Source organism: Pollicipes pollicipes, unplaced genomic scaffold (genome assembly GCF_011947565.3).
Source record: "Pollicipes pollicipes isolate AB1234 unplaced genomic scaffold, Ppol_2.1 Scaffold_7261;HRSCAF=8764_pilon_pilon_pilon, whole genome shotgun sequence".
NCBI classification, from domain to species: Eukaryota; Metazoa; Arthropoda; class Thecostraca; order Pollicipedomorpha; family Pollicipedidae; genus Pollicipes; species Pollicipes pollicipes.
Genome location: NW_023597054.1, coordinates 7,027,585 through 7,045,462, shown reverse-complemented (window position 1 = coordinate 7,045,462; position 17,878 = coordinate 7,027,585). Strand labels below are relative to the sequence as shown.

Genomic DNA, 17,878 nt, shown 5'->3' with positions numbered 1-17,878 from the left:
CAGTTTTTCAATAATTCAAATTTCGTTTTCGTCCTCTCGTATCCCCTTTACTTTCGTTTGCGACTGTTCTTGGTGAAAAAGTGAAAAGCTTAAAGCGAAAAGCTCTGGAATGTGGGGATGACTTAAGTCCCCCGTCTCTGTCCCCACAACCAAAATGCGTGATGCCTCCAATAACCGCCATAGAAGAGCGCTATCAACGCCCTTAGGTACCGTCTAAAGGGGCACCTTAACGCGCCGATCAGAAGAGACGCGTGCGCCAGGTGTCTGCTCCCTGGATCCAGCCTAGCATGACTTCTATACTGCTGAAATCGAATACTTTTATAAATTATACAAAGATATAAAACATATGTTGCGATTAATCAAAATAAACTGGAATAAATCTGACCAGAACAAAATGGGAGGTGGTTGGTTGTCGCCATGCTTTACCGCCAATCATTTATAAAAATTGACACCCCTGCATCCCATTTGTTGTGAGACACGTCCGACCGTAATGGTCCATCGCCGATACCAATGACGTCATGACTGGATTTGCTCGGAGGTTCCTGGATTCGTTGCGATTTCCCTCGGAAAACAAAACCTTGCTTTATACAACCTGTAGCACTTATTCAACGGTCCACACAGTCACGGGCTGCAATTGCCTGTAGTAGCCGTGGTGGCGAGGGCGGCGTCGTTTGCGGTGTCGGAAGTGGGCGTGCGCGCCGCCCTCGTGATGATGGACTTCATAGGCTGGCCTTGTTGGGTAGCGTTTGGATGGCTTTTCTTTCATTGTGCCAGTCACATTAGCAGCCTGTTGGTTCCGGTTTCGGCTCGAAAGTCGCAAATCCAAGCATGGAAATGGAAAAACGTGTCGGTGTCATTTCTGCACTCGTGCATCACCGGGGTTGGATCATGCGTCGAGTAAGTAGGGAAAAACTTTGCTCAGTTTTGCGCTCGATTACAACAGTTTTGCATGTTGTTGCATTGTACTTGAACATTTGAACATGACTTATTCTAAATCCACAAACTTTATTGGTGGGTATGTAACATGTCTGATTTAATTTTGCAGCATTATAATCTCATCTCACATAACATATTAAGTGGTATTGGTGCCAATAGATTGTGGGCATGTTCTGTTTTACATTGTGTACATTTTTGTTTTCACTCAAAGTCAAAGATGATGAAAAAAGTTGATAGTAATGCCTGTTTTTGTAGACCCCTGCTTCACATCACTTTCAAGTTAGATATTGCACTCAAATTCTGAAAAGCAAGAGAGCAGTAGGCCTTACCACTGCATTTCTGGGTCTTCTGACCTTGGTCTCTTACCCTGCTTCAATGCTAATGGTGTTCTGGAGTGCAGCACTGCTAATATGTTTCCATTGTGGCACCCCTTTGGCTTATGGCACTTCAGTCATATTAGAAGAATCAAAAGTCTTGCATTCATTGTTCTCATCCATGGAAATAGTGGATGTCATGTTACATAATGCATGGTGGCAATGAGTGCCTCCAGAATTCCCTATCTGCATGCTGCACAGGTGCCATATATTTCTAACTGCAGCTAGACAGTGGTCATTGCCAGCTTATATAATCACATAACTGTGCTCTTAAACCATTCATCACCATCATTTGTGGAAGTGTAGGGTTGGAACATGGGTGGGGAAGTGTAGGGATGGGTGCCCTCTCCTAGGTCCATTATTGTTTGATTCATATTATCCATCTTATCTATTTTTGAGTATGTGCATGCTTTTGGTTTACATATGAGGTAAGGTACAGCTAGTTTGTCTGTAAATTGTCAGGTGGCTCAAAATGTTCCAACAATGAAAGGTCAACATTAACACTTAAAGTGAGTTTAAGGGAGTATAAATGAGCTTTCATGTCACTTCAGTCCATGGGAAATGGATGCCCACAGTGGGTGCTATGAATATCAGCTTATGTTGATAAATACCATCAGTCTTGACTGTGGCATATCTTCCTCACTTCCCATGGGCATTGTGAAGGTTTGAAAAGGCTGCCTATTCACCACTTCATGCCCCTTTCCATGTCATCTGGCCCTCAGCCATCTTGTCCCTCCTCTTGTAAAGGGTATCTTGACCGCCCTCATGGTGGCAGAACCTCGTCTTTTTTGTGGTTATCGTGATCACTGTTAAGGCCAAGATAATTTTGCTCTTGGGGATATGGGGTGAAATGCCCTAAATTTTTGCTTTAAATTGGCAAAATCTTTTTGGTCAGGAAGATGTTAAAAGATCGCAGTGGTGGTGCTGTATTGCAATGATGTGTGAATGGTTGGATGGGTGATGCACACACACATGTGCACACACACATACATGCACATGCACATGCACATGCACATGCACACACACACTAATCCCCTGATCGCCATTCGCGCCTCTGATCACAATCACATGCCTTGCAAATTTCTGGATTCTCCTGTGGAACTGGCACATTGGTTATTTTATCGACCGCTACGTCAGGTAACCTAGATAACCTCGTCAGATCATTAGTCATGCAGTATTTGAGTTTATGCCATATATCAAATCCTCCCCGTGAAGCATCACCTTTCCATGGTAGGGGGATTGTGTGATTCCAATGATTCTGCGGGTGGTTAGGGACGCTCGTAAAGTGCCCCTTCCGGCCAAAGGAGAGGAGCCACGTGCCTCCCACAAGGGCCCTGACCTCGGTCGGAGTAGGGATTGACAACCTCTCGGCCTCACCTGTCAGTTTTATTGGGGTTGCCGTGCCCTGTCGTGTCTCACAGGAGCGATAAAAGGGTCTTGAGTGCTTGGTGGCCGCCTTGCGGATCAGTCTTGGCGTCCACCAACACTCACCTTCGGCCTGGATTTGCCAACCTGCGGGTGCCCCGTGTTAACCCCGCACGCGGGTAACCGGCTTGCCAGGTGCCGTCCTTGCACGGCACCGGCTAGGAGCCAAGCGGGTTAGGCGATGGGTGTCGAGGGGGTGTCGCCGGATACAGTGTTTGCCTCAGGCTCAGCGGTGGGGTCGTGCCCTGACTAACTTCGAGGAGGTGCCTGTTCAGCCCTTTGTGAGCTGGGACGCCGGCTCCCGCGGACCCGTACTCAGCGGCTCCGCGGCGGCACTTTTGGGGCCCTGGCTCGCATACAACGCGTCCGTAGTCCTGGCGGCATAGCGGACACCGCTGCGCCATCCCCTTATTGGGCTCGATGGTGTGCGGGGAACAGGCGCGTCGAAATAATATGCTTCTGCCAATGGATAAGCTACAATGTTTCTTGTTCTCTCTGACTCCTTGAACAGTATCCTAGCCATCTTTTACTTAAAAACAACACATCTTAATTGACCAGATCACGCGACTTATTGCATCCCTCGAACAGATCGGGAAGCGTGTTGTCTTCTGTTTTAATGCCTGGACACGATGGCATTAATAGAAATGAGAGGGCGAGCACTGCGGCATAGGAGGGAGCAATGGGAATGAACCAGGGTGAAATCGTCGAAGGCATGGCGAGCCAAGGAGTGACAAACGCTGAACACATGAAGAGGGTAGGTGTAGAGCTGGTGCCCACGGGCGCCCTTCTGCTCACTTTTAATTGATGTCTGCTTCCAGAGAGGGTGCGAATTGGGTTTTCCCCTCTTACCGGTCCGTTTCTACCAGCCAGATCCGACACAGTGCGTTAAGTACTATTCATTTGGACACTTCACTGACTGGCAAATAACTGTACTGTAAATGTGCACTATATTTGTTAACACAGGAGTTCTCTAAGCTGCGTAGCAATTACAGTATGATGTAGATATTGTTTTTGTTTAACAAATAGACCATCCCATTTATAATGTGAAGCCAATGTCTCAAACTCCAAGTAATTAGATATGAATAGCCAAACCTCAATGGATGCATTTGCTCCAGCTGGAAAGCCAAACAGCAAAACTGGTTTTGTGACGATCTGTAAGTTATGTTGCATTTTGAGGAGAGGGACCGTTTTTTGAGCCATGCCTTCAAAGTGATTTGAGGGGTGTTAACGTGTATGTTGTTAAGTTCGTCTGGTGCCAACAAGCGGACACAAATGAATGGAACCAAAACGCAAGTTCAAACCAACCAAAATAACCTGTGTCATGTTTTTATCACAAGTGCTGCTGTCAAATAGGTGGGGTACGTCAAGACATTTTGCTCCTTGGAGAGCATATTGGCTTCTCTATGTTAGGCTAAGTTGGTTACTCGCATATCAAGTGGCAGCAAAAATTTTGTAAGAATCAGTGACACACAAATGCTGCTGTGATAGGCTAGACAAGATGAGATAAGGTACGGCTTCTTTACGCTAAGCTTACCTTGGTTACTTTCACGGAAATAAGCATTGGTAGTTTGCAAGACACAGTGGTATATTATTTATGCTCCCTGACCCTATTTTAACAGAAGTCAGAGTATGGCCATGGCATTTGATGTGGCGATGTGTTGGTGTGCAAGAGTCCAAGGCTTCTTTGTTTGAATGCATCATGGTCGTCGATTTTTTGTTGTTGTTTTTGCTGTCAAATTGCTTTGCTTTGTTTTGTGTTTAAAAAATCCTTGTAAACGGAAGTGTAAAGTACGGTATCAAAACATTGGTGTTACATAGATTTTGATGGTCACCTCATCAGTATGAAATTATTTTTCTGTTATGTTATCTGTTTCACTGTAATGACCTAAGATAAAAATTGTCATACTTCCAATATTACGTCCATGCCAGCTTGAAATGTATGTCTGCTTGCTGGAGCGTGTCTCACGGACTGAAGTTCCAACTTTTGTAAATTGAATTTTTCACCCCCATGCGGTGTTTTTTTGTGATGGAATTTTTCACTCCTACCCTAGTTCAAAAGCGATTCTAGCTCACTGCCTTACACAGCTGTTCCGCTCCCAAGGTAAGTCGCCGTCATGTCTCGATATGACGAGCGTGGTCTCCAACGCGTCTGGCAACGCAGCCTGTCCACCATCAGGCGCATCGGCAGAGAGTGAAGCGGCTCTCCCAGAGGTCTCCCGGGATCATCCCCGGAGCGCTGGGGTTCCCAGAGTGGTGCTAGAGCGTCCGAAACGGGGAACCAGACCGGGAGGAGCGTACTGGACTCTAGGCAAGCGCGGTTGTCCTGCACGCCCACCCCCACAGCGGCCACTGTCCGCCCTACCTGAGCCCGCAGCAGCCGGGCCACCTCCCCTTCTTCCGCCATCGGGGGTGGCGGTGGACGTCCCCCGCCACCCTCCGGGGTGACCGCTCGGGGTCCTGGCCGACTGGTAACTGGGGAAACCTCTGCAGTTCGCCCCAAAAAACCCGACGGTGAATGCCTGCACCGAAGAGTCGGCGTCGTCCCACCGGCACCCCTAGTGGTTGCGCCGGCAGGGCACAAATCTGTTGGAACGGCTGTCCGTCCAGCTACCTCAGACCTTGATGCTGCTGGACGTGCAGCGCGCTCGGAACACTACAACTCGTGCCCAGATGTGAGACATGAGCTGCCATCTCTCCCGGCGTCCTCACCCCCTGCAACCCCACCACACTCCCGGCATATCGTGAGCCCTCCCTCAACCCCGGGTCGCCCAGCGAAGCGCGCCCCGCCGGGGCCCATCTCGCCCACGAGTGGCGCCAGCCCAAGGTCCCGACCGAGGGTTCAGTCTGGCGAGGACGCAATCCGCTCGCCATCTGCGGATAACTGTCGACGTCAGAGAGACCTAGCCCTCCCGAGGTCCCGACCGAGGGTTCGGTCTGTAGCGGTCAGAGTCCGCTCGCCATCTGCGGATAACTGTCGACGTCAGAGAGACCTAGCCCTCCCGAGGTCCCGACCGAGGGTTCGGTCTGTAGCGGTCAGAGTCCGCTCGCCATCTGCGGATAACCGTCGACGTCAGAGAGACCTAGCCCTCCCGAGGTCCCGACCGAGGGTTCGGTCTGTAGCGGTCAGAGTCCGCTCGCCATCTGCGGATAACCGTCGACGTCAGAGAGACCTAGCCCTCCCGAGGTCCCGACCGAGGGTTCGGTCTGTAGCGGTCAGAGTCCGCTCGACATCCGCGGATAACCGTCGACGTCAGAGAGACCTAGCCCTCCCGAGGTCCCTCCCGAGGGTTCGGTCTGGCGCCGTCAGAGTCCTCTCGACATCCGCGGATAACCGTCGACGTCAGAGAGATCTAGCCTTTCCAAGGTCCTCTGCAGCGGATCATTTCTAATGCGCCATATGGTCCGGTTGGCCATATGCGCCTTTTTCTTCTACATATATGCTGAACACGGCTTTACAGTGGAACATCCGTGAACTCAGCGCCAATATTCTGGACTTGCAGCGTGTGCAGCATGTGAAAAGCCCGTTGGCTGCCTGCATTTAAGAAACTAAGCTGGCCAGGGACAGACCTGCTTTGCTCAAATGTTATGCTTATACCGAAAAGATGTAGTGACTGATACCATAGCCCACGAGGTAAGCGGTAGCTGTACATCACATTATTCCGTCCAGACTAATAGCGTTGCAAACAGACATGCAGGCAGTATCTGTGGTTATCTGCCTCACCACACTAACCGTAATGCGCTGTTCCTTATACATTCCACCAGGTGCCAACATCTTATGTAGTGCCCTTGACCAGTTGGTAAACCAGTTACCCGTACCTTTTTCCACTCGGCAACTTCGACAGCCACAGTATCGTTTGAGGATGTGCTAAGACAGACTACGTGGGGCGGTGCGTGGAACGCCTTTTACACCAAAACTACCCCTGTCTTCCAAACAATGGCAAGCAAACACATCTTATTTTACCTCAGCGGACATATTCAGCGATCGATCCATCAGTATTCTCACCATGTTTGATGCTCCGCATCTCTTGGTCTGTAGACCAGGACACGGCTGGTAGCGACCACTTTCCGAGTTGATTAATGCTGGGTATAGACGCGCATCTTGGAGTCCGGCCCCGGCGATGGAGTACGCAGAACGTAGACTGGAAGATCTTCACCCTGACATGTGAGATACGTATCGCTCCTAAACAGGGGGACTGTGCATCGTCACTAATTGACAATTTGACCTCTACGTTATCTACACTGGCTGATAGCTGTTCGCGTCTTACATCCAGCCATCCGCGTAGAGCACCTATCCCGTGGTGGTCACCGCAATGCGAAGATGTTATAACAGACAGAAAGCACGCTTTGAAAAAGTTAATTGAACATCCAACCGCACAAAACACGAAAGCCCTCAAACGTTTCAAGGTCATTGTCGAGCGTGTTATCCTGAATGCAAAACAAGCTTCATGGAGAGAGTATGTTTCCAACTAAGCAGGTTTACTCCAGTTAAACAAGTTTGCTCGCGAGTCCAGCGCATCGCTGGAAGGTTTTCATCTACGCCTCTTCCAACCTTGACCATTGGTGGTGCGAAAGTTGTAGACTCGGTTGACGTGGCGAATGCACTGGCTAGAGCTTTCTCGGAACGATCCCGATATGGAATACGCGGTCCAGTGTTTGCTCGACACAAGGCGCATTGCGAATCATCTGGTCTGAAATTCTTGTCTACCGGGACTTATTCTAATAATGCCTTATTTCCACTGTCCGAAAGGCATCATGCCATGTCACTCTTAAAATATGTTTCAGAAGGCTCCAACTGCATTTACAATGTGATGCTCCGACACTTATCATCGAACAGTGCGAGGTTGCGTCTTAATGCACTTAATTTCCTGTGGATAAACGACGATTTTCCTGCTTCATGGAGAGAGGCAATCGTCATACCCATCCTGAAGCCAGGGAAAGAGGGAAAAGACCCTCTGGACTACCCCGCAATAGCTTTAACATCTTGTATGTGCAAACTGTTCGAAAAAATGATAAACGCTCGTCTAATGTGGTACTTAAAGAAGCATTCCAGTCTTTCCAAAGCCCAGTGTGGCTTCAGGAAAATGGTTGTACTTAGATGATCTGTTGAAATTAATGGTGTTAGTACGGGAAACTTTCCAGCAACGACGACATCGCTTAGCTGTAGTTTACGGCATCGAGACAGACTACGACTTAAATAGGGAGAGACAGTATTCTAATGAAGCTTTAGAAATGCCGTATTGAGGACACATAGGTATGTTCCTGTCGAACTTTTTTGGAATAGATCCTTCACAGTTCGCGTGGGTACGGCTCTGTCCGCTCCATACCCGCAAGAAAATGGCGTTCCGCAGGGCATCGCTCTCAGCAATGCGCTTTTTGCCATCATGGTTAATGACATAATTGAAAACTCTCTTCCACGGATAGGGAGATCGCTTCTGTCGACGACTTTGCCATTTGGACTAGCGGAAGAACTAACACAGCTCCCGAATTCCAACTCCAACTTTGCATGGGGAAATTGGAAAGGTGGAGTGTGCTGAATGGATTTCAGTTTTCTGTCGCCAAAACTGTATGTGTTCATCTTTGAAGAAAACGTTATCATTGCCCCAACCCATACCTTGCATTATATGGGGAAGAAATACCAGTTAGGAAGCTAAGTTCCTAGGCGTCAGATTCGATAGCAGGCTATCATACCATCCAAACGTCAAAAACCCTCGGTACCGCTGCTTCGAGGCCTTAAATACCTAAAGATTTTGACTCGGATGTCCTATGTGGCTGACCGTAAAACACTTTAACTAATTTACAGTGCACTTATCCGATCTAACAGTATTTAATGCGCTGTGGGCCAGTGCTGACTTTCCAGCCTCTTGGCGAGAAGCTATAGTTGTTCCTATTTTGAAACCGGGTAAAAGTGGACTAGATCCTGTACACTGTAGGCCTATTTCTCTGACTTCATCGCTCTCTAAGTTGATGGAAAAGATGGTTAGTGTCCGTTTAACTTGGTTTTTAGAACATCACGGCGTTTTTACAAACGCGCAGCGTGGTTTTAGAAAGAATCGCGGTACAGTTGACAATCCTTTAGTTCTTGACACAGCGATTCGTATGGGATTTAAAGCAAGCCGACACATAGGCGCAGTGTTCTTTGTCATAGAGGGCGCCTATGACACCACATGGCGTCAAGGCATCCTTCTCAAGCTACACGGGTATGGTATACGCGGCAATATGGGTTCCTTTCTTCAAAACTTTCTAGTTGACCGTTCTTTCCGTGTCCGTGTTGGAAACGCGCTCTCTGAGATGCATGTTCAAGTTAACGGTGTGCCCCAAGGCGGCGTTCTCAGCGTAGCTTTGTTCGCCGTTATGATCAACGACATCGGGATGGGGCTTCCACAGTCTGTAGGTCGTGCGCTCTTTGTTGATGATTGCGCTTTTTGTTGATGATTTTACCATTTGGACTAGCGCAGCAATAGCACCATCGACGGAACGCCAACTCCAGTTAGCTGTTGACCGCGTTGAGAAGTGGGGTACCATGAACGGGTTCAGGTTTTCACGTAGCAAGACTGTAGCCATGCATTTTTGTCGTAGCCGGCAATGCGGCGACCTGTCTATCCGTATGTATGGGCAATGCATCCCAACTGAGCCTGTGGCTAGATACCTTGGAGTATACTTTGACCGCCGACTTACATATAAGGCACATCTTAGAACGCTACGTGAACGCTGCTTTAAATCTTTGAACGTATTAAAATGTGTTTCGCGCGCGTCGTATGGCGGAGATGGGAGCACGCTTTTGCTGCTGTATCGGGCAATCATGCGCTCTAAGCTGGACTATACATGTTTTATTTATGGCATCGCGTGTGAGTCCACGAAACGGATCATTGACACCATCCATCACACTGCTTTACGTGCCATCACAGGGGCGTTCCGTACATCTCCTACCCAAAGCCTCTTGGTAGAATCGCATGAGCCGGCGTTGTCAGCGAGGAGAAAAATGCTTGGCATGCGTTATGCACTTAAGCTGCGACAGTTAACGTGTCATCCCGCATACCACGCAGTCTTTCCGCGGCCTGCTGTGCCGTTTGTTCGCCATGCATCTCGGGCGCATGCAGTGACCTTTGGCTCCCGGATACAAGCCTTACTGCGGGAAACCGAAATTCCCATTCGAAAGGTGAAGCGATCAGGTCACCTGTGCACTCCTCCCTGGCATTTGATCTCACCCTTCACAGACACATCTCTGAGACTGAAATGAAAAAAAGTGTCTCGATGCCAGATATAATGAGGTCCAGAGCGTTTGAGCGTACAGCGTTATATGAGGGTTACACACACACACACGGACGGCTGTAAAACTTCTGATGGTGTAGGCTATGCGTTTGTGAGCGGTGGCGTCACCCGGTCGTTTTCATTGCCCCCAAACGCTTCGGTGTTTACATCAGAGCTCATAACAATCATTAAGGCACTATGTTTCATTGAAGTCGGTGACGAACCCTCGCATCTCATTTTGACGGACTCTCTGAGCAGCGTTCTAAGTGGGAAGTCTTTTTATCCGTCATGTCCCCTAATACAGGACATTTTAATACGTTTGACTCAACTGGATCAGGCCGGAAAGAAAATCATGCTATGTTGGGTTCCTAGTCATGTCGGCATGGCGGACAACGAGTTGGCTGACGCGGCTGCCAGGCGAGCAGCGATGGTTCCATGTGTTCAGTCTCTTTCTATTCCTGCCAGAGACTTTTACCCTGCAATAAAAACCTTCCTGCACAACAAGTGGCAGCGTTGTTGGGATCGGATAGATAGTAATAAGCTCAGAGAGATAAAACCTAGGCTGGGTCAGTGGTTCTCTTGTTTCCGGAAAATGCGGCGAGAGGAGGTGATCCTCTGCAGATTGCGCATCGGGCACACATACGCAACCCACGGCTATATGTTGGAGGGAGCCGATAAACCGATCGGTCATCGATGTGGTGCTGTCCTCACCGTTCGCCATATTCTTATTTCTTGTCCGCGCCTCGCGGAAGAACGCCAACGCTATTTTGGACAGCATGACTTACCCCTTGCCCTCTGTGATATGCTCGGAGATAACTCACTATTTCTGGAATTTCAACAGAACTTTTCGTTTCTCAAACACATTAACTTTGGGACCATTTATGCGGCTTATTAGATAGGTAAAACAAAACTCGTTATGAGCGCCAAATGACCACCGCAGTGGGCGCGCCCCTAAACTACAATAAACAATAAATATCCGATCTAAAGTTGACCATGCCTGCCAGGTGTATGACTCGGCCCCGCAGGCGGCGAAAAACCTTTAGACAGGAGTGCACCACGACGAAATCCGAAAAGCGACGAGAGTTTTCCGTACTGGCCCTGCGCGCAGCATATTGGTGGATGCAAATGAATCCCCTTTGCGCTGACAACGGGGAACTACTGCCCGCGCGATATGTGGTAAAAATCGCGCAATTTCCATCCCATCTCACCCGAGTATTTTTTCCCACGTGTTGTTAGCCTTTTCGCTTCTTCACACGTGAAGACCGTTCTGCCCATTACCATACGTGCGAACCAGACATTTGAGCGATTGGACATCTCGGTTAATATAATGGCTCCAGGTCCAAAGCAGGGCCTTCCGCCAATGCAAGTTCGAACATCCGAGTGTGACTTCCATCTTTGTGGATCATCAAATAAATATACGATGGCAGACGAATACCGCGCGGAGTTTCTGTATCGTCAGTTATCAGTTGTCAGTTATCAGTTATCAGTTGTCAGTCATTTTGTTTAAGGCGCATCCACGTAGTGGTTGTTCTGCGCCTAGTGCACAAGGAAAGGGAACCAACAAACAGTACAGAGATGCGCACATACGCGTAGACACGCAGTTTTAGTCGATAGGTCAGCGATTTAAAACAGTCAAGAATGCGTGGCGCGAGGGGGCGCGGGCAGCCGGCTTCACACGCAGGCGGCGCGGAGCGGAACGCGTCACTGGGTGGCGCTCAGTCGTACGCGTGGCAGATGCGGTCTTCATACGGTGCGTCGGGGGTTCCGTCACAAATACCGATGGCTCGAAAACCAGCACGGATGTAAGACGTGGACTCATGTCAGGGAGCAGGCGAAGATGTTTTACCTTATCTTAACATTGTTCCATGTGTACCGCAGAGTTGTTCGCCATCCGTTAGGCTCCACGTTTAGTGCATCACTGTGACGAACCCATGTACATCATATTGTGACACTTTTAAGCTCTCTGGTGACCCTGCAGCAAGCAAGTCAGCAGCACAAAATCGCTGAAGAAATAATGCACGCATTGCTTGCCTGGGAGCAGGATAACAAGCGTGTCGTTTTCGCCTGGATGCCCGGTCACGCCCAGGTATCCGGACACGAACAGGCTGAATCCCCAGTCAGACAAGGCGCCAGCGGCCCTCGTTTGGCCTGGAAGAAGACACCAGTATCAGATCTCAGGGACGTACTATACAGTGATCTAAAAACACGATGACAACGAATTTTGAGTGAAGTAGGAACAGATAATACTTGGACGCCTGAGCAAGCTCCGAGCCATTAAAGCGCAGGCTGGCGAATGGAAATCATCTTACTTTAAAAACAGAACCGACGAAGCAAACTGTGTCGGTTGTGTATAAGCCACATGTGAGAGACGCATTCTTACCTGCTCTCCGGGAAAGCTAGGCCCCTTTGCAGCAGACGGGGAGCACCTTTGTCCATGGCCCACGCACTAGCTGAGTGTGGGAACTACGAGATTGAGCGAAACCGGTATCTTAATCTGAATCACATTCTCCTGGTGATCCGCCGCTGATCGATCTTCGAGCAGTTTTTGACTTTTTCAGAGACATTTACTTCAAGCTTTTATACCCACCGACCTAGACAATTGGCAGGTGGGCCACATAGCCTTTTTACGTTTTGTCTTGCTCGCTTTACGGTTCCGGTACACAGCTGACGAGCTTTCTGAGTGACAAAGACATTGATGACAATCTACTGACAGTTCTGATTGAAGTTCTGTTGACATAGGTTCTTAAGAATGGGACACGGGCGCAAATAACCAGTGCAGTTGACGTGCCTTTTAAGCTCAATAATTGGCTAACTCATCTATCAAATCTGTACTGCGATTTGGAGGTTGTTGGCCATCGTAAGGCTCATGCCGGTTATTCTGTGCTATTTATGGTGATTTGCTGTAGTTTGGCGTGCATGTGAAGCGTGCACCGCAGTACCAGGTAGTGTCGATGTTTCATGGTATCATTTTGTAAGGCAAGCCATTAGTTTTTTTTTATTGTTAAAAGCTTTCCCATGTTGTATATGTATTTGCCCTGTTCGATTTGACTGTGCCCAGGACGGCAGTTTTGTTGCGGCGTTATCTAACACTTGTTGCTGGTCGACACTAGCAATCGTGATCTGTTGTAGACGATTACTAACCGAGCCTTTTCCTCTGTTGCAGGTTTTATTTTTGTCCAGAGTTGGCAGCTGATGTGATAAACGCATACTCAAGGAGTGCCCATGTTCTGGTGTCATTCTCCATAGGTAATTTTCCCTGCAGTGCGTGGTGTCCTGGTGGGTCGACTCGAATATGTCCATCGCTCAAGCATGTGTTTCCGTTTCTAATGCCTATTTTTAGCTCGAGAGCTCAGCTAATGGTAAGGTGCGCTATTAATATGACGTGTTAAAAGTCAGAACTACATATGGGCGTGGTGTTCTGTCCCCGACGTGGCGTGTTATTAGGCACACGTGCATCAATTGATGTCTTCCAACGCCCATATGCCACGCCCCGAGGTATACAAATCATACCAGAATTATATGAACATCCCCTTAAATATAAAGGGGACATAATATGTCGAACGAAATGTGTTCACTTCTTGACGCCATGGAAAGCATTCTACGTTGTTTTCTCTCACTCAAGTGGGCTTTCGTTTTCTTCCAGGTTATTTCATTCACGACGCCCTCGACATGGCAGTGAACAACATGAAGAAGAGCACCTATGAGCTCCTGGTCCACCACTTCTTTGTAAGCACTTCATGGCATTTCCATACCATTAGTTGTTGGCCAGAAACACTTGGACATCACGATCTAAAGCATGTGAGCAGGGACATTTACGGCGTTCTATGTTAATGGCTGTTTTCGACGTCGATATGACAGATGTGAAATGAAGCATGCGCCCGTGTTTCGAATTACCGCCCGTATAAGCCTACTCCGAAGTCAAGGCAGTCACACGAATTTGAAGCCAAATTCGGTGGCTTCGTAATTTGCACACGCAAAGCAGGAGCCGAAGTCAGCCAACGCCAAACCGTCTGTTCAAAATCACGAGGACAAAGACGAAGCCGAATCCAGTGCACAATGGTTTGTCAAAATAATACGGTTTTTGCGTCTGCTAAAAATGATTGAGATGAGATAGTTTCGAGATCAGAAAATGTTTGCCCCGCGGAGGCACCGGTTTCGCCCGGTGTTCACAAAAAACGCGTCGGTGTTCACATCTGAGCTGATAGCAATTACTAAGGCACTATGTTTCATTGAAGTCGGTGATGAACCTTTGCATCTCATCTTGACGGACTTGCTTAGCAGTGTTCGTAGTGTGAAGTCTTTTTATCCATAATGTCCCCTTCCTTTTATATCCCATGTCCTAGGACCTTTTAATTCGTTTGACTCAACTGGATCAAGCCGGAAAAAAGTCGTGTTATGTTGGATCCCTAGTCACGTTGGAATCACGGTTAACGAGTTGGCTGACGCGGCTACCAGGCGAGCAGCGCTAGGTTCGTGTGTTCGCTCTCCTATCCCTGCCAGAGACTTTTACCATGCAATGCAAAGTTTCCTACACAGCAAGTGGCAGCGTTGTTGGGATGGGATGGATGATAATAACCTTAGAGCGATCAAACCTAAGCTGGGTCAGTGGCTCTCTTATTTCCGCAAAGTGAGGCGAGAAGAGGTGATCCTCTGCAGACTACGTATCGGGCACACGTACGCAACCCACGGCTGTATGTTGGAGGGAGCTGATAAACCTATCTGTGATCGATGTGGCGCTGTCGTTACCGCCCGCCATGTCCTTATATTTTGTCCGCGCTTCGTGGAAGAACGTCAACGTTACTGACAGCATGACTCGCCGCTTAACCTCTGTGATATACGAGCAGACAACTCACAGTTTCTTGAATATCAACAGGTCTTTTTGTTTCTCAAACACATCGACTTTGGTACGCGGCTCATTATGTAGGTAAAACAAAACTCGTTATGGGCGCCAAATGACTACCGCAGTCGACGCGCCCGTAAACTCCATTAAACAGCAACAACAAAATCAAATTTTTGGGTGCGAGAAAATGAAACGAGGTGTTAGGTGAACCATTATTCGGACAATCATACTCGTCTTGTGTAATAACATGTGCACAACGTTTCAAACAATTCTCTGCTGGCCGTCAGGTGTTGATTGGTGTGAGAATTGCGGACTTCTTTGAGGCCGTCAGTCAGGTATGCGTCACAGCCTGGAAGAGTAGTGTGGTGGCTTAAAGTGGCATAATAAGCAATACGTGGTGAAGAGTGTTACAATTGTGGTGAAAAGCTGCCGTAAGTCAGAAGCTCAAATATGGAAAATGTCGCATGGGCAAGCTGGCAAGCATTTCGCGCTTCGGACTATCGGTTTTGCTGTCGGGCGTGCAGGCACCGTGGATAAGACATAATGACCCGTAAAAAGCCGGTGTTAACAAGCGCCCGGGTGACCGGTTGGATACCCTCCGCTCGGGTGGGGGGGTCACATTGACTCCCCTGAGATGTCGGGAACTGAGAGAGCTAGAGACACCAAATTCACAGGGCCTGTGTTGGCCTGTACGTGGACTCTCTTAGGTCAAAGTTTGAGGTTACTAGGTCATGACCTTCAGGTCAAATAAGGTCAAGCAAGGTCAAATTCCAGCTTGGTCTCTAGAGGGCTCCTAGAACCTAGGCAACTGGCCTAAGAAAAATGTCACGCGCGCAGTTAAGGTCAGTGACCTTGTTTGACCTTTTAAAGGTCATTATTACCAAAATGATGTAAGACTGCTTTGAATTTTGCATTTGGATAAGCGACAAAGATCACGCTAGGCAGTATGTTCCTAAAAACAAGATGTTGACCTGGGTTATTTTAGGTCAGCGACCTATTTTAACCCATAAGAAGTCTATGAAAGGTGTATAATGCGGTTCCTGCTATCAATAAATTTGAAATGAGCACCAGAAATCAGCCCATACAGCAAACCCTATAGTAATACAACAGGACGTCCGTCAAGTTGGCACCATTCACATTCAGATTCAGGTCCATATTCGGGATTCAGCGGACTCCTCAAATTGCCCTGAAACTTTGCACACAGACGCAGTTTAACCTCCTGAACACAGTGAGAACAAAATCTCGGACCGGTGCGACCAAATACCAGAGATACACCAATATCAAAGATTGAGTCAAGCATGAAGAAAATGTGTTCCATGCCTGATATACGCCATACCTAAGCAGCTTCGGCATTTGAAAAGCTATAGTTTTTTTGATACAGCGTACTGGTCCAACATTTTGTGTTCATCGTAATCAGAGGGCTAATATGTACCAACACACGGATTTCGGAAAGGAATGAAGGAGTCCCCATTTCGGAAGGAGTCCCCATTTTTTATTGTGATCTTTCATATTGTGATATATCCGGTAATAGGGTGTACCGGTCCGAGATTTTGTGCTCATTGTGCTCAGGAGATCCAACTGCATCTGTGTGCAAAGTTTCAGGCCAACTTGAGGAGTCCGCTGAATTTCTAATATGAAACTGAGTTAGGCATGATAAAATGAAATACCTGCTGCATTCGCGACCGTGACATTATAACAGCTATAACTTTTTTGATGCAGCGTACCGGTCCAAAATTTTGTATTTATCGCAATCAGAAGGTTAATATCTACCAGCACGCGGAGTTTAGAAAGAATTAAAGGAGTCCGCCTTTTTTATTGTGATCTTTTGATATTTATATATATCCGGCAATAGCGCGTACCGGTCCAAGATTTTGTGCTCATTGCGTTCAGGAGGTTAAACTGCAGCTGTGTGCAAAGTTTCAGGGCAATTTGAGGAGTCCGCTGAATCCCGAATATGGACCTGAATCTGAATGTGAATGTGGTGCCAACTTGACGGACGTTACAACAGGTTTGTTTTGACCTTGGTCCGACCTTCATACCTGACCCTAGGTCAATGCTACTTGTTTATTCAATTATTGCGTTGCCTAAGAAAGTAGCTCAGAGATATGTGGCTTCGTCTAGCACTCCGTTGTTTGATCGGATTTAACGATTCCCTAGAACGTGCCTTTGCTGAAACCATGGTCTGACGGACCTGCCATGGGTTAGCGACCTTGACGATCCGCTATTTCGTTGTTTACAACTGTGCAAAATTTGAAGCGGCTTCGCCACATCGTTCGGAGACCATTCCGGGAAACCTTTGAGATGTCAGTTTGACCCCCGCCACCCGAGCGCGTGTTAAAGATTCCGTTATATATGGTTTGCGAAATTATCAGCGTTATGTGTTCGTCTTGCGGACGCTGCGCATATCATCTTTAATGTCATTCGGATGAGGAACACAATTCGTGTGAGAGAGAGAGAGAGAGAGAGAGAGAGAGAGAGAGAGAGAGAGAGAGAGAGAGAGAGAGAGAGAGAGAGAGAGAGAGAGAGAGAGAGAGAGAGAGAGAGAGAGAGGAGAGAGAGAGGGAGAGGGAGAGGGAGAGGGAGAGGGAGAGGGAGAGGGAGAGGGAGAGGGAGAGAGAGGGAGAGGGAGAGAGGAGAGGGAGAGGGAGAGGGAGAGGGAGAGGGAGAGGGAGAGGGAGAGAGAGGAGAGGAGAGGAGAGGGAGAGGGAGAGGGAGAGGGAGAGGGAGAGGGAGAGGGAGCGGGAGAGGGAGAGGGAGAGGGAGAGGGAGAGGGAGAGGGAGAGGGAGAGGGAGAGGGAGAGGGAGAGGGAGAGGGAGAGGGAGAGGGAGAGGGAGAGGGAGAGGGAGAGGGAGAGGGAGAGGGAGAGGGAGAGGGAGAGGGAGAGGGAGAGGGAGAGGGAGAGGGAGAGAGAGAGAGAGAGAATGATTCGTCAGTTCAGTTCGAGTCACAAATATCATTTAGAGCACTCATGATGCTATGGGATGGGTTATAGACCGTCAGTGCTAGTCGCGCAGTGTCGCCTGTCACGGTCGCTTGAAAAGGCTATCTCTCGGT

The 17,878-nt window shown here is 48.4% G+C and overlaps 1 protein-coding gene across 2 annotated transcripts in view; it reads left to right on the top strand.

Moving 5' to 3' along the window:
- The first annotated feature begins 620 nt into the window (after window positions 1–620).
- Window positions 621–17,878, top strand: part of LOC119111939 (TLC domain-containing protein 2) — a 29,985-nt gene continuing 12,727 nt past the window's right edge. Inside the window, exons 1-3 of one of the 2 annotated variants that reach the window (XM_037235821.1) lie at window positions 621–897; window positions 13,147–13,229; window positions 13,627–13,709. In XM_037235821.1, the coding sequence (XP_037091716.1) occupies window positions 710–897; window positions 13,147–13,229; window positions 13,627–13,709 (354 nt within the window). In that variant the 5' untranslated portion in view covers window positions 621–709. The remainder of the gene's footprint in view (window positions 898–13,146; window positions 13,230–13,626; window positions 13,710–17,878) is intronic. The other variant, XM_037235822.1, reaches the window with a different exon arrangement.